Genomic DNA, 22107 nt, shown 5'->3' on the forward strand with positions numbered 1-22107 from the left:
CACAGCCTTGAGAGCAGCTTTGAAAACAACAACATGGCATCCCAGCCACAGGTAAAAGCATCAGTCACTGATGTTTATTTTAAGGAAGTACTCAAAAGTAACTGTATTTAAAACAATGCATGCGTTTGACAACAGGTAAATGGATAACTCTGTCCTTGTTAGAAGGTTTTCTTTACAGTGGAAACCAACAAACACACTTAAATAGAAGTTCTAGACACATTTAAATCCCCATTTAAAATAGTTTTTAAAAAAACAACTTATATACATAAAGCTCAGTTATTTACTTGTACAAAAACTTCACAGCACCGCGCAGGCCCTGCAGCCAGCTGTTTATTAGTGGTGGCAAATGCCTTTTTAGAAAAGGCATGCAAAATTGTGAGGTAGAAGTCTTCGAAGGTGGTAACCGATGGCACTCATCTGCAGAGCAGGCGTTGCCTAGAAGAGAGCTGATGTGAGCAGGTCTGCCCTGCGACAGGGGAAGCTCACGCGGTCTGACCTGTTCCGGCTGTTGCACAGCGCAGGCAGCAGCTACAGCTGTGCAGGGGCTTCGCCTGTCCTGACAGACTGCTTAACTCCTGCTGGCTGGCAGCTCTTAAAGTAATATATTTTTAACTTAAGTGTTCTTTTGTAATGATTTAAGTAGCAGGCCAGTATTGCAACTAGCGGTAACTGAAATTTAGACGCTAGGCTATACGTTTATTAGAACCAGAAAAGTGTTGCTGAAAGATCAAGGATGGCAGTAGCTTAACATTTACGCCAGTCAACACAGCAGTAACTTCTCCATCTCATGTGAGAGTTTACAAGCAGCTCTCACCCACAATTTGTTTGAAACTATGCATCTGAGAGCCGAACCAGCAGCAAGTGCCAGGATCCCAACCACAGGAATGCTGTCACTGGGAAGGGACAACACCCTCTGAGAACAGTCCTGCGCCCACACCTGCCCTTGGGCTACCACCACCTCTGCCCACAAGCCTCCGCCTTCAAGACACGCGTGACTCGGTACAGAGTTCCGACTGGCTGAGGTCATGCCTCACCTCTGGGCTTCACTGCGAAATGCCTCGCGAGCAGGAACGCGACGTCTGAGACACCACCGAAACACCTGCTGGCCTGCTGGGGAAGCGTGCAAGTCTCCTCAGAGTAGCCTGGAAAAAGCGGCAAAAGTAAATCTGAGCAATAAATTAATGCCTTCAATTAGCAGAGTCATACTGATCTTTAAAAAACAAAGGAAAAGCTGGATTGTAAAGAATAAAAGGTAAGACAAAGTAAAAAAAACCCACAAACCTAACAACTTTGAGGAAAACTTACCCTTTTCAAACAAGTTAGCTACTGCCAGAGCAGCTAAGTGTCCAGTACAATCCCCCCACCTTCAGAAGACCCCTGCTGTGCCTCTAAGATGGTGAGCGTATGGCTGTAGTAGACTACCAGCAAGCTAAAAATTATTTAAAAACAACCCCAAACCCAGGATTCCTGTATGCCAGAGAGCATTACCTGTGTTTCTGTTAAATTCAGAGCATCGTGAAGAGATACTAGACTTGAGCTTTGGGCTAGAAACTGTGAGTCTGAAGAAGCGCTGCTGACTAGGTCATCCAGTGCATCAACCTGTCGCTTCAAGCTGTGAAGGGTGCCTTCTGTTTGCTGCTTTCCTCTGATTAATACTTCTACTTGCTTGGACATGCACTGCCGGAGCTGAGCCTAAATACATCATTAGTTCTATTTATATCCAGCTCGTGTAATTTTCAAGACTGTATTTAAAAAGTCTGATGACCTTAAAGTCAAGCCATAAGGGACAGAATGGTAGAGTCTCAAGCCACAAGCAGATGGCAAGGGGTTTGCAAATTATTTTTAAATAGTTCACCTCCTCCCAAGTCAGAAATAAGCTCTGTTTTTATGGCCTTTATCATGAACTGCTCGAAGAGAGCACAACAGATCAGTTCTAACTAAACTTGGCCATCACCTGTACTTAAACTGCTCCTGAACTGTCATTTGTCATGTTGCTCATACACCATAGTATGATGTAAATGAGGGAATCGTGTTAGAATACTCAAAAATCCAATTAACTGTTAATTAAAATTATTCATCTTGATACAGCATGCAGTTGCTAGGCTTTTACTGTTCCCACCCAGAGATACTCCGTAGCTAGTCATTATGCACGGAGTGGATACACCAGAGCTGGAGAAGGATCCCCCACGCTGGGGTGTTCAGATTATTTTTAGGAGGGACCCAATGGACATATTGGTGTGACCAGAAGAGATGTGCCACCTTCAGCCGATCTTCATGATGCTGCAGCTTCTCTCGGAGAGCCTCTCCGCGCCACTGTTCGTCCTTTTGGAAACAAAAGCACATTCAGCAACGGAGCGTTACAGCTAAAGGTACCAATACCGACAGGCTCAGCTGCAGCGCGAGTAGCAGCTACTTTTTGAAAGCATTTTACCATTAAGAAGACTTTAGAAAAATTCAACTTTTCTTGCAATGAGAGGAGTCTTTTGTCAGCAGCAGCAAACAGACCAGTCTCTAAGTTATCAGATTCACACTGCAGACTTCCCTTTCCTTCAGAAGATGCTTCCAAATCTTCCAATGGTTCCAGAGAAGATGGGCTTGAAGATTCAAACCCCGTCCTAATTTCATCTTCAACCTCCAGTTTAAGCAACGTTGCTGCATTCTGCATTTCCCTTTGTCTCTTTTCCAGGTCTTCTTGAGTTTTAACCTACATCATAGAACAGTCTCACTGTTTTGCTGTAACGTTACAAATGCATCAATCCCGAGGGATTTTCCTGTATAACCGAACACGGCTTATTTCCGAGATGTTTGCATTTTGACTATCGCAATCGGAAATCACAAAACCTCTGAACAGAGGCAGCCCTAATTCTGACATTAACTTTGCCTAATTCTGACGTTAACTCTGTCACCATCCCTTGGATGCGTTCTAGTTGCTAACAACGTTCTTCTGTGAAGGACCCTGTTTTTAAAGGACTTAGAAACAATTTATAAAGGGTTTATTAAAGGACTAGGAGGAGTCAGACAATGTGGAATCACCTTTAAATTTAAAGTGAGTATCAAAAGAAGAAAAAGCTGGCCCAGGTTAGCACTAACAAGTTGGGAAGTGCCTATTGAGAAGCTTTGAACTTTGATAACATTTAGTGATTTGCATAAATTATGACTCCAGTTGTGCCAAGTTCCCCTTACCAAACCTCAACGTAAACAGGAGCCGGCGTCCTAATTCGTGCCTGAAGCATTGCCTAAATTGAGCTGACAGCAAATGTTATGGTGCATTTGCTACGTATCTTGGGAGCCCCCAAATCCGATTACTCTTAACGCACAGCTAGGACCAGCCCCCTCTAAAGAACACGGTCTGTTTTTCAGGCATCGTTTTACTGGGCGAGAGGGGCTGATCCACTGGAACTGGCCTGAACAGTGCCTGTAGTTCACCACGTGGTGGGCAGGCAGCCATGCCGCTGTGCCACTGCCACGGCCCTCCGATCCTGGAGAGTGCAGTACTGCTTTAGAGCTTGGCAGCCCTGCACCGAGAGCTCCGCACGTGATTGACTGGCTGGCGTTGGTTTGTTCATTTTTAAACCGGGATTACTGGGCTGCCTGATCCTACTGATGGGTAACAAAGCATAACTTCTCCCAGATTTGGGAAAAATCGCATGGCAGTTTTAAGTAGGTCTGTTGCTAACGGTGATACAGCGGACAGGAGGAGATTCAAACCAATACAATACCACCTTGTCTGGAAGACATAGCTTCCGCTCAGACCCGCCTGGATTTGGGCACTCAGTTATACCTGGGTTTGGAGATCCACGTAGTCCTCTTGGATCTGGCCAAGGTCCTTAAGGCGCTTGGCTCGTTCATGGTTATTGTGTGCCACTTGTTCAGCAGTTGCTCTAGCACTCTGCAAACAGTTATTTTCCTGCTTTTGTTCCTAGGAAAATGCAGAAAGATTGGCTTTTACTGTGAGCATCCACTGCAGAAAAATGAATCAAGAGAACCCACATAACACAATTTCTTCAAGTAAAAAGCCAGAAACAGCGTTAAGCAGGAGTAACTAGAGAGGTGTTCTGCAGCACCATCTAGAAATACCAGAGTTTGGTTGCCTCAAGTTCTGCCTAGTCGTGAAGTTAATGCATTACTTTGTTCCTCCTACAATAAAAATGGGTGTTCTATCATTTTGCTGTTTAAAGATAACCCAACTCCCCAGACATTCTCCCCTCCGCCAGGACTTACGTGCAGTTTTCTTTCAAGCTGCATCCTTTGCATTTTCATTGCTTCTTTCAGACTCAAGATTTGTTTTTCCGCTTTTTTCCTCTCTGATGCTATCTGATCTTGGAGATGGTTGAGCTCAGACTTGGAGACTTCCAGTTCTTTTTGAAGAGACTGTATTTCTCTGTTTTTTTGTTGTAATTGTAATTCTTTTTCTGAGAGCTGATGTTCTGTAATTAACATTTTTAAAACAATCCCGATTAGCAGAAAGGTAAGTATCTTGGCATATTTCATACACATTAGATATTTTTCAAACACATTAACATGCTGAGCAGTGGTTTGTAAAGACAGACACAAGGTGAGAGGGGATGGAACACCAGTTGGCTTTAGAATTTCCGTTCTTTGAGCAAGCCAATTTAAGGAGCAAGAGTCAATCCAGGTGCTGCATTAGAAACCAAGCGAGATTAACAAAAATATTTGTTGGTTTCATTAGACTTAGAACCCAGAGATGGTAACAATTTATTTGTGCAATGAATCTTACTGCTTTTTCTGACGGTTTCTTCGAGTGCTGCACATCGGGACTCCTCCTTTTCCAGCTTCCTGAGGTTTTCTTCTGCCAGCCTTACTTTCGCTATTGCCTGCTCCAGTTTCTTTTGTTGATCTGTTAGTTCCTTTTCCAATAGTATTTTCTGATCTTTCACTTTAGCAGTACATTCTTCCAGTTTTTTTCCTTCACGCTCTGAATTGTGCTTGAGGCGATGAAGGATCTGCCAAAAACACCACCACTTCAAGCTTTAACTAGTACCAACTCAAGGAGAACAAATACCATCACCAAAAGATATCAGAGAAGTTAAAGCAGCATAAATTGGAAAGAACTGTAGTCTAATACTCCCTACTGTCAAAAAAAGTGTATCAATTTTTCTTGCCTCTCTTATTTTCAGTACAGCTCCCTCAGTTTTTCTTCTGGTTCACACTTTGTTGAAACTGCTTGGCCAACGTAAGTTAATTTTACTACAGGAATATATGATTAAGCCCTGATTTTCAGGAACAGCCGATGGGCTTTCCACAGAAATACTGCAGAAGATAAGAACAAAAGCTAGCTGCTGATAGCAATCCACTCAAAATCAAAAGGAAACTTCAGGATAAAAAAAAACCCTGGAATTTTTTCTGCTTAGTTTTGGAGTTATGGAATGCAGCTAGAGTTAAGCTTTGATTAGTTTCACTTGAAACCCATTGTATCACTGCAAGTACTCTACATAGTTTGCTCATCTCCCAGGAGAAATCAACAGCATGGGAAGAAGTTCTCTGAACTACACCCAGCTGCTGTATCTTGGCAGCTGACAGAACAGCGTTACAGAGCATGATCTGTCCTAGTCCATCTCATCTGTATCGGCTCCACCAGCAGCCAAGATACCACACTGCACGGTGCCTGCCGCTACCCCAGCCCCTCCTGCGCTCAGTGGTCAGTGCCGATTTTACAGCGGTTTTGTTATCAGTTCAGTATAAGATGACTCTGCCAAGAAGGAAGACACAGTCCTTTGTTGTGACACACTAGTTCTCGCTAAAACATAACTGCATGTTGAAGCTTTTTGTTGACTGCTATTCCTCTAAAAATGAGGCTTCATGTTTCTTAACGCACTGGTATACTATTTGTAAACTTGCACCCAAAACTTTTTTGCCTGCATTATTTTTAGAGGTCAGGTGAAAGTGAGGCAAGTCAGCAGGCTCGTTACCGCTTCTTGTTTGGCTAGTTCTGTTTCTTTCTCGTCGATCTCTTTCTGGAGCTGCTGCAATTGGCTCTCCCTCTTTTTCTGTCTCTCTTGGCAATCCTTACGTTTCCTTAAATACTCTAGGATATCTTCTTTCAGGGTTGCCTGCTCTCTAAGCAACTCATCCTGATGCCTTGTATTATTTTTCAAATCCTGCAATATAAAACATAAGATCAAGTGACATAACTAGCTGGTAAGAGTAACAGCTCTCTGGCCAAAAAGCTTGCATCTGAAAGAACATAACTGATCACCCCTAATCACACTGAAGATTACTTTCCATTTAAACCAGCCACTAAATAAATTAACACAATAGGAACCACCAGATAGAAAGCTAGAAGATGTTTTTTTAAGAAAAAGTATCATCTTCTCAAAAAAAACCAATAAACCAGGGTGATTTTACCTCTGTATCTGGATTGTTTTCTAGAAAGAAATTCAAAACCAAACAAATCCTCCAAAAAACCTCCAAACCCCCACCAAACCAAACCACCCAAAAATAAAACCAAAAAAAGCCACACACTCCAAACTCGGTAATAGCAATCTGCCTAGGAGAGTCATTGCAGTTGCCACAAACAGCAAACCCAAACCAGAAATCTCGTTTGGTTGGGTACCTACTGCAGTCCCAGCCACTCCAAACTCAGCGGCAGCAAGGCAATAAATGAGCCATTATTTTTTAGCTCTGGAAGTGTCTGATTTTGAGCTAGTGTGCCTAGATGAAAAACAGGTGATGGATTGTCAACTGTTGTGGTAAGTGACACCCCTCCTTTCTGTGCGACAATCTACTCACTATGTGAAAATAAGCACGTATTTCACTAAAACTAACCTGTTCTACTAGTTGAAGCTGTCGCCTGGAGTCATTTAATTCTCCTTTCAGTGTTTCTAGTTCTTCCTTTTTTTCTAGAAAAATATTTGATGACAGAGATTTTCAATCAGCAATTTGAAATAGCTATACAAATAAATTATCTCTTTTCATAAATGAAGAATAAACAATAGAAAAACTGTTTCTAAAATGTCCATCTTTTTGACATGTTAAATACTTTCTGCCTGTAGATATTTGAGCATGTTGGATATTTAATATCATACAGTACAGTTACAGTGTATCTTTTAACACAATTTCTCTTAAAGTATATTACAGCTTAAAACAAAAAATTGATCTTTACCTTGAAGATCCTTCTGTACAACAATAATGTCTCCATTCAGTGATTTTTTTTGCTTGTTTAGTAGATCTACCTCCTGCTGCAGGTTTTTAACATCCAGTTCCATTTTTTCTACATTGGATAATGCAGTTCTGCTGCTATCTTCAGTAGCAGTCAAGTCTCTGTAAAATGTGAATACATATTCTCGGTTTGTTGGAAGTACTTGGTGAGGATCTAAAAACACAGCTGCATTTCAGTAGAAGTTCTCTCAGCTCAAGGGGATGCTACCTAGTAGTCATGAGAACAAGACAGCTGTCCTGTTCCGAGACTTAACATTTTGCTTTTCGTAACGTTTCTCATTGCACTGCCATGATATGCTGTTGCATTCATCAGCTTCATTGCTGAATGTTTTCTGTAAGTCTGCTGTAGACATGCTTAAAATAAAACCTCCACAGGATATAAGAAACGGCATATTCTGTATAATTGGGCACCTCAAAGTTATAGCTGTATTCTTAATTATGATAAACAGACATTCAAGGCACTTCCCATCACTTCTGATCTTTGCAGAAAAAAATATTCCCCCCTACCTTCTGGTTTGTGACAACTTCTTTTCCAAACTCTGACAGTCTTCTTCAAGCTTTTCCTTTTCTTTATTCAAAGACTCAATATTATTGTGCAGAGTGCGCATTTGAGAAACCAGATGTTCATTTTCCTGACGGTCTTTCTCAAGTAGTTGTTCCTGCCAATCTACTTCCCCTTGCTGACACTGAAATAATCTCTGAATATTCTCCAATTTTAACTTCTCCTACAAAAGAAGGCATTGTGAACAACACATTTACACGGTCAAGGAGTAGAACAAGTTATTAACATCTTTAGCTGCCGCAGTTTAAAAAGCTTTCCTTCACAGGGATCATATGCAGGCTAGGGTACCCTCTATAACTACTGCATTATAACAGGGATAACTGCTTAAAGCACCAGCTTAATTTGAGTGTATTTATGATGAAGGTTATGATGAATATGAGCACAAGGACTGGAAGACAGGGGTGCAATTCTTTGTTCCACCATAGTTTAACCACCATTTTTCCCCCATCTGTGAGAGTAGCACATCCCTTCATCGCAGGCATTTTGAGAGAATGACCACTTTAAGGGCTGCGAGATGCTCAGGTAATGTAAGGTGACCACTTTAAGTGTGGTAATAGAAGGGTACCAAGCATATCAACTAGTCCCTTCTTTTCCCTGTCCTTCACAGAAGGAGTACAGAGGGAAGAAGTAAAGTCTTTTAAAAGTAAGCAGCAGGTAATACCTGCTCACATATGCTTATAAACGCTCTCTTAGCAAACGCATTTTAGATTTTCTGGAAGTACACAACTGAGTAAAGGAGGGCTATCCTGGACTCTGACCTAACGATGCTGTAGCTATGAGACTGCCAAAGGGATGCCACTGATCTCTCTGCCCGCTGGTAGCAAAGTTGAATGTCTGTCTCTATGTGTCAAAAAGAGGAGAGACTAGCTGAGCTAGAATACCTTTTTAATGGTAGAAACAAAATCACCCAGCTGAGTTAGTAAAGTGTCTTCCATACTTACTCTTTGCAAGTGAGGACGCAGATAGAATCCAGATAAAAAGACTCTGGAAGCTAATGCTAAGAAAACAGTATTCATCATTCTACAGCCACAAAAAAGCCTTCTGTCTTTTTGCCCGCTCTCCCTCATATGCGCCAACCCCCCCCCCATTATTTTAAAGGGCCTAAGCAGACTTAAGACTTTTCTGTGATAAGCTGAAACCAGACTAGAAACTGACTGATTTAAAAGCGTAGGGACTCTGTTACCCAGATCTTAACAGAATCACAGAATATGCAGTTCTCTTCTTCCAGATACTGTATTAGCTACAGAAAGAATACTTACTTCTAGAATTGCAACCTGAGTCTTTTCTAGCTCATTGATCTTTTGGTCATGTTGTAGTTTCAAAGCTTGAAGTTCATTATTTTCAAGCTCCAGCATTTCCAGAACATGTTTCAGTTCTAGTAAGATGAAAGAAATGAAAGATTATTACAAGCACATCAAATGCATTCTATTTGCAAAAAAAGGCACCAAGGAAAAATTAAGAGACTATACTGATACCATCCCTGTAAAAACTCTGCATGTTTTCAAGTGCTGTGTCAGACACACCAGGTATTATACCTGATGCTGCTCTACCAGCAAGTTGCAGGTCCCTATGCCTCCTGCTCTTCCTGCTCCCTAGGGAGTTAGTCTGGGACACAGTATCTGACTGCTAAACAATGAAAGAAAATATTTCAGAAGTACAACAGTTGCAAACTGCCGCTGCTTATACTTCCCACAATCTGACAGGATGTAACGGCTTGGAAGGAGATTCCTCCATTTCCCCACACATCCCAATGTTTAGTTCTTCTATGAATGCAGCACCACTAGCTAATGTCTCCTAACCACACAGTGCTCGGGTGTGAACTTAACTGATCAGTCCTGACAGCAGATGTGTTTGCATTTCTCTCTGGCATGAAAAACTCCTGTTCCAAATACAAAGCAGCATGAAGCACTGCCTCAACTTAAGCAAAGGGTATCAGTCAGCCCTGTATAAACTACGAGAATTACAGCGAACTCCTTCTGTGCAGTCATTCATAATATTTAAAAAGGAGTGAGGAACAGAAGACTGAGCGATGTACAACTAAGAGCTCAGAGTGTATTTCTTTCCAATCTGCACAAAATCCTATCTAGTAAAGCCAGGGACATACCTGTCTTATGCCTGGTAATTTGCCCAAGTATTCCTTGAAGATGTTCTTCCTCTTTCCCAATATCCTTCTTTATGAAGGAAAGCTGTGCTCTTTTCTCATTAATCTGGACATCCAGTTCTTTCCTCTCAACATTAAGCTCTTCCAAAAGTAGTTTTATTTCCTGTGGAAATACATCAGTTACAAGAGATGTTACAAGAAATGCCATTATTTGCCATTTTAAATAAAGTTTTCCTTTAAATAGAAGTTCTAAATATTTATACAATTAAAAAAGCCTGTCACCAATATTCTGGTCAATTTAATTCCAGAGTTTATAGTTAATGGTGTAAACAAACAAAAAAAGTAATATTTAGGTTAAAGCCTTGCTTGTTGACAGTTTAAAGTAGTAATCTTGCAAAGATTTTGATCTACAAGTCTGACCAGAACACCATCATTCAAGTGAACAATACGTAGGCCTTAAAACAGGAAGTCAGACAAAAAGCCCCCACAAAAAAAGAAAAACCACACACAAAAATATAATTAACCATGATACTTTGTTTTTATTTCAGAAAGAAAGGAAGTACAGAATCCTTTCTAAGTAAATGGGAATGGAGACAGACAGCTGACTTACGCCAGCTTTGTTGTGTTTTACACACACTGATCAGACTGATTTGCTTTAGAAGATGCTTGTCTCAGCAACAGTTAAGTCAGAGACTTCTATTTAATCCAATTCAGTTCTCAAGGGACCAATTCTGTCTGTAATACTGGAACTAGGGAGTTCTACTTCTTATTTGTGCATCTGGACCAAGCTCTGAGCCATACAAAACTGTAAACTTGCTTGTTCTATTTTTCAGTGGGTTTTGGGAGGTTGTAGAAAGCAAAACTGATTTTGCGGAAACTTTATGAGATGTTTTTGATACTTCTATTCTTTTGCTGTTCTTCAGGGATGTAATGAATTGAAAACTCATTTGGAAAAGTTACTCTTATTTGGCGTAGTTTTTCATTTGCTTCAGTCTCTCCATCCCGAAGAGCTTCTTTGAGGTCACCTTTCTTTTGAAAAATACAGTCTTGAAGGACATGGAGCTCTTCCTTCCTTTGGTTTAGCTGTTGCTCCAGAAACAAGAGCTCTTGTTGCTGAGCAGTAATCTGCAATGTAGAAGTTTAACAGAAGAAGCATCTGAAGGCTTTTATTTTTGTAGCTACACACATGCACAAGAGCAAGTGCAGTACACTGTTCCCTGCCAGAGGTTTACTTGAATTGCCTAACAGGTAAGGATCCCATCAGAGCAATGAGCTTCATTTGCTAAATCTGTATAATATAGCCAATACTAAAGGCTAAGTTCTGATCTGGACAGTGCAGTCCTGTACCTCAGAGGGTTAAGTTTCTTATTCTGAAATGCAGTAAGAATTGTCACAGGGAACTCTGCAGTAACTTTTAGTATGCAGAAACCCCAGTGAGACTGGGATCATGCTTATTATGAGACAAAACAAGGAGAATTCAAATTACCCACATTAAAATAAAACTTAAGAATTAAATTCTTCAGACAAGGCAGTTCAGAACTTACGACTCTTCTCGGCTTTCAGTTACCTCAAAATCAACAAAACTGATAGTCCAGAGTTAATAAGAGAAGCATTACCTGATCTTTTAATCTTTCCAGTTCTGTTTTCTTGCCTTGAAGAAGGTTTTCTGCTTCTCTTAGGATTTGGAGGTGATGTTCTTCATTACCTTCTGCAATTTTAATATCTCCTTGAAGCTTCTGAAGACTGACAGTGAGGATAAAAACATGACTCAGAAGAAACAATACCACCTTAGGCAGTAATTTATTGGAGGAGGAAATCTTCATTTTATCTAATATAGTTTATGGTAAATTAAAAATACTTACCTTTCAGTTAGCATTTCTATCTTCTGGTTTAACAACTGGAACTCAGAGTCTCTTGCAGCCACTGTTTTGTTGATTTCCTTCAAAATACCTTCTTGTTCCCTCTTATGCTGTTCTAAATCCCTTGTATCTGCCTGTAGCAACCTAAAGAAGCATTTATGCCTTTTCATATTAACATTTTAACAGCTCTCCCTCTCCAAAAGCACTGTCTTGATATTTGAAAGAATCTGGTTGTTCTCCTCATCCCCATTTGATACAAATTCACAAGAACAGTGTACCTTAATTGCTGATCTGCTTTCACAAGTTTAATGGCCATTTCCTGAGCCCTTCGCTCTAGCTCCTTTGCCTCAGTTTCAGTACGGGACAAATGCTGTTTGGCATGATTGTACTTTTGAATAGTGTCTTTGGTCTAGAGCAAAAATTGAAGATTATTGAGACAACACATTCCCATCTTATGCTTTCCACATCCATAACCTGCAGGTTAGCTGTCTAAAGATGACCTCCTCCTGGGATGAATATTCCACCTGAGCTTTCTCCCTTTGTATACCATGAAGTAGAACCTTTTCTCCTCTCTTGTCCAGAGCAGAAAAGCTTCCTCCTCTTTGGCAAGGACTGGAACATTTTCTTTTAGCACAGGTTATACCATGACTTACTTTCAAATAGAAGCATTTTAAGAGGCTTCAGGTTATCCAAGTGAAAATAAACTGCTTAGACAAACAAAAATCCTCTGCTTAAAACAATCTTAATGCAACACGCTAATTCTTCTGCACTTAGAGTTATGGCTTTACTTACTTTCCCCCGTGTGCTCTCAAGTTCCACTTCAGCTTCTGAAAGTAGCCTATCTGCCTCTCTAAGCTCTGCTCGTCGTTTCAGAAGAGTCTTCTCTATACATTCAATTTCACCTGCAATATCTTCATGATGTTTAAGAGACTTTTCTAACTGCAATTCTGCAATAAGGTTGTCAGTATACCCTTCAATAAAGTCCCTAAAAGGTCAGGAAGAAAGACATGGAATTAAAATACAAAAAGCCAGAGGCCTGGAGCATCTTGAAGTTCTAGTCCATTACACATACTATACAGACAAGAACATTAACTGTAAATGAGTCAAAATTAACTTTTACTGGAAAAAAGTTTAGGTATTTCCACGTGCTTACTTTAAATGCATTCTCATGCAATATTCTTACTTGCGTTTGTTATGGTTTTGAGCTGCTCTTCGTAGCTCTGCTACTTCATGTTCCAACTCTTCTCTTTCGTGCAGAAGTTCTTCAGTGTTTTGATGCAATTTTTCTACCTCTTTTTTGCATTTATGCTCAGCTGCCTCTGACCATTTGTCTTTGTATTTCCGAGACTTTAAATAATACACAGTGTCTTCTAGCCTTGAGACTTCACTCTCCTACATACAGGAAATAGAAAATAGGTCTTGATTTTGTTGTGCTGTTTCAGTCCTCCTGAGACACAGGAGCAGCTACAGATAGCAAAGACCAGACTATTAGCACAGAAGATAGAGCATTCTTATCAGCAAGCTCTCTCAGATCCAGAACCTTCCTAGCAGAGACTTTTTTTTTTTTCTTAAATTGGACTAATCTAATCTGTGAAAATGAGGGTTTGGTCTTGCTTTTTTTTGAGAAAGCGTATGTTAAAAGATGCTCCTAATCCATTCATAAGTCACTTGGCTATGGTTAAACCTGCAGCTTACAGCTCTGTGTCTTACCAAATCATGATGTTCAGGCACATTGCAGTGAAGCACTCCAACAGGAATGAGTGGGACAGTGAAGTTTGGAGGAAGAGGGCCATAAACAACCTGGGCTCCCACAGGAGGTGGGCCATAGATAACAGATCCAGGAGCAATGGAACCTCCACTTGCTGCTGCAGGAGGAGGGCCATAAACCACAGTTCCCTGAGGTACAGGGGCACCATCTGGAAGGACTGTGTAAATAACTGTACCAGGTGGTGGTACAAAAGGAGGGTCTTTGGGAACACAAGTTTCTTCATTTCCTTCGCTATCTTCTTTTGCTCTTCTATCTTTACCAAAAGAAAAAAAAAAGAAGGAAAAAAGTTATGTTTAATCACTTTTACTGAAAAAGATATTCTTCAGAAGCACATTTTAAAATAACACACATTCTATGTAATGTATAAAAATGTAATAAACACTGCTTAAACTGAATAATGAGTTCAACAGGAACCAACATTGATAATTCACTCATGCACATAAAAAAAAAATCACTAGGAACTCTAAGCAAGTACATTTTCAGTATGCTCCTAAATGTTCTGAGGCCATGAGACTGAATTACCTTTGCCTGAATTTGTTTTGTACAACCTATTTCTGACCGGTGAATAAACCCAAGATCCTCCATGATTGGGCAAGGCTTCCTTCCTGCACTGCCTGTCCTGACCACACCCTCTTCTGGGTGGGGATGTGCCGGAACACAGTAAACAAACTCCAGAATCTTTTGTGCTGCGGGAAGCAGGAGTTGAAGCCTAAAGAAAAAAATAATGTGTTAATCTAGAAATAACAAATCATGTAAAATAAATTATTTGTTGTAGACGTTCTAAAGCACTGATTTTTCAAGAACAGGCTATACATACTCTGCTTTCTCTCACTTCCAAGCATGATGCTGCTTTAGAAGAGAGCACCAAATATATTTTGACAGTATTTCTCTTAAATTCAGACAAATGCTGTTTTGCATGAAATGTTTGTCTGTAATGTCCCCTTTTAACCTTTACCTAAATGAATTTACAGTACTACATTTTGAATAGTTGTCTCCAAATTTTATGGCTACTACATTCCTATTACTACACAGTAATAGGCTTTATCAGGGAACATTTGTGTATGTTTTGTTTCAGTATTCCTCTTCTATGCCAGCCAACATTTTTTCTTAAGTTTCTCCCCAACTTAGCAAGTTTATAATGGACTTTCCCGTATTATGTGGAAAGCCATTTGATAGGATTTTTATTTCTGACCTGTGATGATGGCATGTAATACCAGTATCCCCTTCTTTTCAATGGATCTGCTATACTGGTGATGTAATCATTCTGGTATGACAGCACATTTTTGAGTGCTGCAATTTCATCTTGTAAGTTGTCAATTTCATCTTTGTTACCTGTAAATTAATCACAGTTTTATAGGCATATAAGGCAAATAATTAAGTCATAGAGACTGCATTCAGCTGTTCCCTCATTGTTATCCTGTTAATCTGAAACAATATTTAAAAAAAAAAAAAAAAAAAAAAAGAATTGCCAGGGGAAACAAAGTAAACGTTATTATATAGTCATGTAGATATAGGCTGGCCCTTGCAAGTTTGTAATTGTAAGATTGTAGTTCCTACAAGTTCATATACAGGTAACTGGTGCTCATTTTTCCTTATATATAGATCTCTGACAGTGTTCTAGAGCAGTATAAACTGAATGCATAACACAATTAGTGTTTTCTAAAGAGCTGTAAAAAGTATTGTTAATACAAACGAATGAAAACTAACACACTGTCATTCTGATTTTCAAACCAAGGCAGAACTTAACTAAATTTCCAAAGGTCACATGGCACGTCAACTGGCAAAGCTAGAAATGCAGACATGCTAGTGCCACTCCTGGTGCTTAACCATCCATCTCCTCCATTCTTCGTATCTGAAGAAGCGAAGGCCCATACGCTTCACCTAACTGCTCTGCATGGATTTCAAATGCACTGTGAAACACTGTACTTCAGAAAAGTTACGTCTTGCTCTTTGCTTCATATGCATGGATACAGAGAATCCACTGAAGCACACTGATTTAAGGACTGAACGTATCCTGTATAGGAACTGTACAGGAAGGTATCCTGAACAGTTTATTCTCCTAGAATAAAATTCCAGAGATCAAACAGTGAGAAATGTGGAGAAGAAATAGAGAGAAAAGAGAGATTACCTGTCCCGATGTTATCCAACAACCATCTTAAACGGTCAATTTCTGCTTTTTGTTGTTCCATAGCTTCATTTAATTTATCAATTTCAAACTTCTGAGAGCTTGATGCAACAGTCTTCTCACCAGCTTTCTCCATTTCATGCTGAAACTGTTTAAAATGTAAGTTTCAATCAAAGCAAAGCACTTCAGTTTAAAGTAGACTGAGCTAAAACTTTTTCAAACATGCCCACCCATCCCTACAAAAATGCTCACTCAGCGAAACGCATGTACCACTTCGATGCAACAAAGTTGTTCTTCCCATCTCCTCATATAACCAAGGCTTACAGACATAGGCACATAAAGGCATTTAAGTGAACAGGTGATAGTTTTTCTTAAAAGTCAGCTGCTCTAGTCAGTGAGGTTTTCATTCTGTTCTTTGGCAGGTGTCAGGGGAGGGAAGAACATTGTGACTTGGGAAAACCTGAGGAAAAAGGGCTGGGCAGACACCTCTAAATATGTCATTTTCAGAAACTCGCTCAACCAATATGTCCAAGTATTTTATCCTCCTCATAGAACATAGAGCAAACATCATTGCAACCTACTTGTTCTTCCTTCTCTTTGAGGAGTTGTTGTAACAATTCTATTTCTGCTTCTGCTCTGGCAAGATCCCGAGCTGCACGAGCTGCCTCAGCACAGAACTCTTCGGCTTCCTCAATCTCCTAAAATTGAAATTTTAGTTTGAGCTTTAGTTTGCAAGAATACTTCACAAGCTTGCAGATGTCTCATGCAGCTTTGTGAAAAGCTGACTAATAAGAAGCATCAGCACTTGTCTGTTCTGAAATTCCAGAAACTGGCGAAGTTGATGTAAAATAATGGTTCTCCTTTAACTTTAAACTATATTTCTACAGAGGAGACGCTAGTATGTAGCCAAAAATGGCTCCGTTTTAAAAACCTGAAGTCTAAGAACAGATTTCCATAGTTCCTTCTTTTGCTTTTCTATCTTACATAACAATGTATTGCCTATTGTTTAACTTTCAATAAGTAAGAGATTAAACTTGCCTCTCCCTCTCCTTCTAAAACACAGCAAGAAAGCCTGCCCATACCCAAATTTACTCAGGCGTTCATCTACTATATTTCAGGATGTGACTCTGTCCAAAGCAAAAGCTCCTGTACAGCAGGACAATTCAGAATAATGCTTTGAAGCTGAATTTAAAAGACAACGCCAGGACTGCTCCCATTATGATAGCATTAGGAAGCACTACTCTTATACAAGCAATTAATTATCAATGTTGATTTACCTCAGCTCGCTCCTGATTAATTCTGAGAACAGTCCCATGAAGAGCCTTTAGCTGATTTTTAGCAATGGAGAGCTCTGTGGCTGCCAGTTTATCTGAAGTGATGATTGCTCTCTTTAATTCCTTCAGTTCCTTATCTAGACTGACAAATTGCATTTGTGCCCTGGCATCTTCTATTTTTTTCTGAAACCAGGAAAATAATAGGTTTTACAAGTTTTAAGTAAAAAGCAGCATGGAAGAAAGGCTTTCTGTTGGTATGACTTTTTTCCCCCCACACATATCCCGTTTTGTATTGTATGCATAGAAGTAACAGAAAAAAAACTAAAGCAAGGACAACCAATAAAATTTACGGAAAAGAAAGCTGTTATATTTAACCTCTGTGTTCCTTCCTGTATTTGATCTATCTTAGAAAGCAAAATAACTCAGAAGTTTTTGAATCTTCTTTTTGCGAGCAAACATAGTGCATGGACTTGTCCTTACTCATTCCTACCCTTTTCTCTAAATCTTCCAGTTGAGCAAGAATAGTCTCTTTCTCGTCATCCGCCTCTTGGAGCTGTTGATCAGCAAGGCCCTGAATTTCTTCCATGCTCTTTATTTTTTCATGTAAATGTTGAATTTCATTCTCTAACTGATGGACCTTGTTCTTATTCTGCCTGTTTTCAGCTTTAACCTGTAAGTGAAATAAGTTAGAATGAGTAGCCAGAAATTTTTCAACCAAAAGCCACCCTATTTTTAATGATTTACAGAACTAACTTTTTGGGAAGTGCAGTTACTTTTGGGAAGTGCAGCATACTTTGTACCAGAAGAGAAAGGGAAAAGAACTGCTTTGCCACTGTAACTATTACATTTTAAAAGTGCCCAAGTTATTTTGGTAGTAGTAGGTCTAGTGATCTTTCGAGGAGGTTACTGGCTATATTTTTCTACCTATAATTAAACTCTTTGTTGCCTCTGAGACATATCATTGAGTCTAAATTCTAATTCACCAAATAATTAGGCAAAAATCATAAAGATTATTAATTTAAAAAAAAACAAAAAAAACCCCAAAAAAAACAGACTCCACTGTTACACAAACACCACAGTGGGTCTCTCCTTGTTATCATACAGCTAAAATTAGAGATTGCTGGTGGAAGTTTTAATGCACATTAAACCCTTCTCCTCCAAGCCACATTTTTGCAAGCTTTATATAATAAAAACCAACAAAAGGTTGCAAAGGAGCATGTGTCCTGTCAAATATCCGATTTAACACTTAAAGCAAGAATGGCTGATGTATTTCACTACTTTAACCAGAATTTTACAGTATACACAGCATGGAAGTGGTCAATTATTTGTTTTCCCTCTTCAGAAGCTTTTGCCTGCTTATACAGTTTCTTCATAATGAAAATTACTACATGACATACATTTGCGCACAATAGGAAAATCAAAACTCTAATAATGGTTAGTATTCATGTTCTAATCACGAGTAACAGCATCCTGCTCTGATGTGAGTTGTCAATGTGTTTCTGACAAGCAAATTTATTCGATTTGTCTACCTTCAGTAAAATTATACTCCTCTGAAAGATGGAGGGTAGCAAAGCTACCCTCAGCTACAAGTTACATTTTTTAGACTTAGCTGAAATTGTCTTACTCTTGCTTTTGTTGTTTTGATACGTGCCTGTCTATATTTCTCCTGTACTTCTTCCAGTTTTTGCTGTTGGGATACCATTTCTTCCTGCAATTGTCTCTGTCTAGCCCATGCTTTCTCTTTTTCCCTCTGAGCATCAGCAAGGATGTCATTGAATTCTTTCTGCAGATTTGCAATGCTTTTCCCTAAAACATCAGCTGAATTCTGACACCTGAAAGAGAAACAATCCAGGTTCCAAGAAAGAAAATTGTGATTTTAAATTGTGATACCAGATACTGAAATAATGAAGCCTAATACAATAGTGCAAGTTTGAGACATCCAATGTAAATGAATTCAGGTGCAGCACTGAACACGTTACACTGCACAGACAGACCTCCACCCCGGCTCTATTTATACCGTTCTGTCTTTGTTTATTACCATTCTTTGTTGCTGGGGTCAAAGCCGGGGGAGAGTTTGCCCCGTCCCTTTGCAGTGAAACCCAAGAGCACTGAGTATTTCCCTCAGTAATATAATTACTGAGCTCAGGTGATGTTTTCTTAACAATCCCAGGGCGCTGAAGTTCATGTCTGAACTGCCCCAAGCTGCACTCAGTAGGATGCAGCGCATGTACCTTGCTCTCATGTACTTACTACCACTTTCACATGCACAAATCTAACATTGTTTGTACTTTTATTTTACTCACGTAATCTCTCCAACTCCCGTCTGAAGCTTTTGCTTGAGTTCATTTATACGAGCTAAGACTTCCTCAGGATGAATTAAGTTACCAACTGCATGGTTTAGCTGATTCTGAAGATCTTTAAGCTGTTGTTTCAGGAGATTATTGTCTCCCTAAAAAAAACAGACAAAAAACCACCCGCACAACCATAAGCAAACAAATGCACAAACGATAAAAGCTAGAATTTTTAATACCTACATCTGTTTTGGGGTTTTTGTTGTGGCTGTTGTTGTTTTGGGGGCTGGTTTGGTTTGTTTATTTTTTCTGTTTTTTTAAATGGAGTCCAAACATTTTTTTTAGTGTGGCCTGAACCAGTATCAACAACAAAACAAAACACCCCAAACAATCTTTGCCTTTCAGTTTCCTTTATGTTGAAAAGTATTTAAATGCCAGCTCAAAAATGATCTTATCCTTTCCTTAAACTAAGGAAGTACTGTCTTTACATAAGCAAAGCCCCGTGGCATACAGAAGCCTGTCACACTATCTATCCATAAGAGATGCTGGAACAATTGCAGACACTGTCCCAGCCACTAGACCAAGGAGTCACACTTGTCCTGGCCCCATTGGTCTTGAACTCTTCTCTGCATATTGGCAAGCTTCAGCAAAAATGACAGTGCTAATGTCTGGTGAGGATCCTTTATAAGCTCTTCCTGAAGTGGTCAGGCAGTTGGATTAGATGTTCGTTGTAGGTCCCTTCCAAACCAACTATTCTATTCTATTCTGGTGATCATTATATCCTCTGAGGAATATGTGAGATAGGAAAAAGGGATCTGATGGATACAAAGAAGGACTGAAGCCAGCCTTCCCACAATGAGGGAAACTGCTTTAATCACGCAGCACTTAAAAAAAAGAAGGGGATTTCTTTGCCAGCCATATTTTGAAAATCTTGAACCCAGTATGTTACTCTTGCCTAGAGAAATCCTGTTGATTGAGCCTTTCAGCAGCTTTAGGAAGAGGAACACTCAGTTTCTAGTCTCAATTAAGATGAGGCACTGATCTGTGACACTACCTTAAAGTGGAGGTGTTTCTGTACACCTATGCAGTTCATGAAATGCCGTGAGTTCAAGAATCACAAACTCTGTTGCCTGTTGTACTTGGATGCCATTACTCTTGTGACAATTAAGTAAGATTCCTCAGGGTCACAGCTTTAAACAGAAGCAATAAATTCTGCTTTAGGTATTGGATCAGTTTTTCCTTCTGCATCCAAATAGTTTTCTTACTGACATGTACTGGCTAAAGCTTGTGGGAAATTAAGATACATATAACAATTTATCAATGCCTTGGCAATATAACCAAGCAGCTCTGAAATTATTTCAAAGGGCAATCTCAATATCTAAAATAGACAGATAAAAGACTATGGTGTAGGGTCTCTGGATAAGAAAATTAAAGTCAGGAAAAGTCAAAAATACTACTGAACTTCAAAACAAGACTCATACAGAATCCTTTTAAATTCTTATCACTTTCCCCTTGGGGGAGTGGGGAAACATACTGCTTATCAGGTAACTTTTCAAAGGCAACAAATACTTCACCTGCAATTGTTTGAACTGAGAAAGGAGCTTATAATTTTGTTGTTCCTTTTCTTCTGCTAGTTGTGCTTTGGTCAGAGCATTCTCTAATGCTTGCCTTTCTTTTTCAAGTTCAGCTTGCAGGGCTGACAGTTCCATCTACAAACCCAGAAAACCTTCAGATTAACATAGCCACTCCCAACCTGTCACCCAAATACACAACAGCTATATTTCTTAAAACAATAACAATATGACAACACCTCCTAAAATAACCCAACAAAACAACCCCAACCATCCCAAATCAACCCATCGCCATATATATGTACCAGGTGTATTTCCTAAAACTTCACCATCATCATGACTTGTACTGTAAATTCTAATCTAGACCTAGCACGAACACGTCCTACCCACCAGGTAACTGACAGATTTGCATTCTATCAGTGTTCTACAGAGAGCTTTCAAGTTTTTCCTGAAACATCAAAATTAAAAGACTTGGAGGGGTTGGGGACAGAACACCACACTTTACTGTTTTGCATTTTCATTTCTGCCTGCAATTGGGAATGTGCAGTTGGAATATGTCTTGCAAAAAAACCCCACTATGATGATTTCTGATTAATGGAAACTGAACCAAGACAGTAGTTGTTGTACATCATCATCATCATCCACAAATCCAAACGAGGATCCCCAACAGTAAGATAAAATGGGACTGTACAAATTAAAGCATACATTGTTCTTCCCCAGCAGAAAGCTACTACTTTATAATATATTACAAAATTTAAAAAAGAAAAAAAGAAAAAAGATTTGCTATAAAACTCAATTTCTACTACAAAGAACAAAGGCAAACTTTGTCTTTCACCTGCTACTTTTCACAGGATTTCTTTGATGTGTGCGCAGTTATCTCTTTCCAAAAAGATGCAGATTATTATTTTCCCTTTAAATACGGTGAATATTCTCTACAGGGTCCCCAAGTGATCTGTGCCTTGCTTCAATGCAGAGTTATAAATCCTAGCAAACTGATACCACCTTCCATTTGCGGGCACACCTAAACCAACAATTATTTGCAAGTCAACACTGGAGATGTGGTATGGAGGAAAGTTTGGTCATCCCTCGTCCTGGGTATATTATCCCTTTGGCAGTGTAAGAGCTCTGTTCTTACCTGGCTAAGTTGTTTCAGTCTTTCCAATTCTTCTTTTTGCTGATTGGCTTCAGTGTCTCTGTCTCTTAGCTGGGCTTCTAGTTCAGCCTCATAGGCGCTGATGTTCCCTTGTGCATCCCTAAGCGATTCATTTATTTCTCGCTGCTCTTGGAGTGCACCTTCTAGCATTGTAATTTCCTGGAATTTTACATTTGTTTTAGAAATATGTACACAGGAGAGCCAGGATTTCTTAGAGTACATTG

General features: G+C 39.6%; 1 protein-coding gene across 5 annotated transcripts in view; it reads right to left on the reverse strand.

Annotated features, from left to right (window-relative positions):
* Positions 1-46: 46 nt before the first annotated feature.
* The window catches only part of CNTRL (centriolin), a 37730-nt gene continuing 15669 nt past the window's right edge, over positions 47-22107 (reverse strand). For 3 of the 5 annotated variants that reach the window (XM_072882935.1, XM_072882936.1, XM_072882940.1), the window contains 31 exons: positions 21866-22042; positions 20734-20868; positions 19172-19317; positions 18520-18700; positions 17359-17538; positions 16872-17051; positions 16176-16292; positions 15598-15742; positions 14662-14801; positions 13992-14178; positions 13412-13722; positions 12885-13093; positions 12494-12686; positions 11980-12110; positions 11705-11845; positions 11459-11585; positions 10803-10967; positions 9846-10005; positions 9001-9116; positions 7687-7904; positions 7124-7281; positions 6787-6860; positions 5931-6119; positions 4739-4964; positions 4222-4427; positions 3782-3919; positions 2432-2704; positions 2260-2322; positions 1489-1692; positions 1035-1142; positions 47-435 (listed from right to left, as the gene is read on the reverse strand). In XM_072882935.1, the coding sequence (XP_072739036.1) occupies positions 1044-1142; positions 1489-1692; positions 2260-2322; positions 2432-2704; positions 3782-3919; positions 4222-4427; positions 4739-4964; positions 5931-6119; positions 6787-6860; positions 7124-7281; positions 7687-7904; positions 9001-9116; positions 9846-10005; positions 10803-10967; positions 11459-11585; positions 11705-11845; positions 11980-12110; positions 12494-12686; positions 12885-13093; positions 13412-13722; positions 13992-14178; positions 14662-14801; positions 15598-15742; positions 16176-16292; positions 16872-17051; positions 17359-17538; positions 18520-18700; positions 19172-19317; positions 20734-20868; positions 21866-22042 (4989 nt within the window). In that variant the 3' untranslated portion in view covers positions 47-435; positions 1035-1043. The remainder of the gene's footprint in view (positions 436-1034; positions 1143-1488; positions 1693-2259; positions 2323-2431; positions 2705-3781; positions 3920-4221; positions 4428-4738; positions 4965-5930; positions 6120-6786; positions 6861-7123; positions 7282-7686; positions 7905-9000; positions 9117-9845; positions 10006-10802; positions 10968-11458; positions 11586-11704; positions 11846-11979; positions 12111-12493; positions 12687-12884; positions 13094-13411; positions 13723-13991; positions 14179-14661; positions 14802-15597; positions 15743-16175; positions 16293-16871; positions 17052-17358; positions 17539-18519; positions 18701-19171; positions 19318-20733; positions 20869-21865; positions 22043-22107) is intronic. The other 2 variants (XM_072882939.1, XM_072882937.1) reach the window with 2 other exon arrangements.

This window comes from Ciconia boyciana, chromosome 18 (assembly GCF_034638445.1).
Source record: "Ciconia boyciana chromosome 18, ASM3463844v1, whole genome shotgun sequence".
In the NCBI taxonomy this organism is placed as follows: Eukaryota; Metazoa; Chordata; class Aves; order Ciconiiformes; family Ciconiidae; genus Ciconia; species Ciconia boyciana.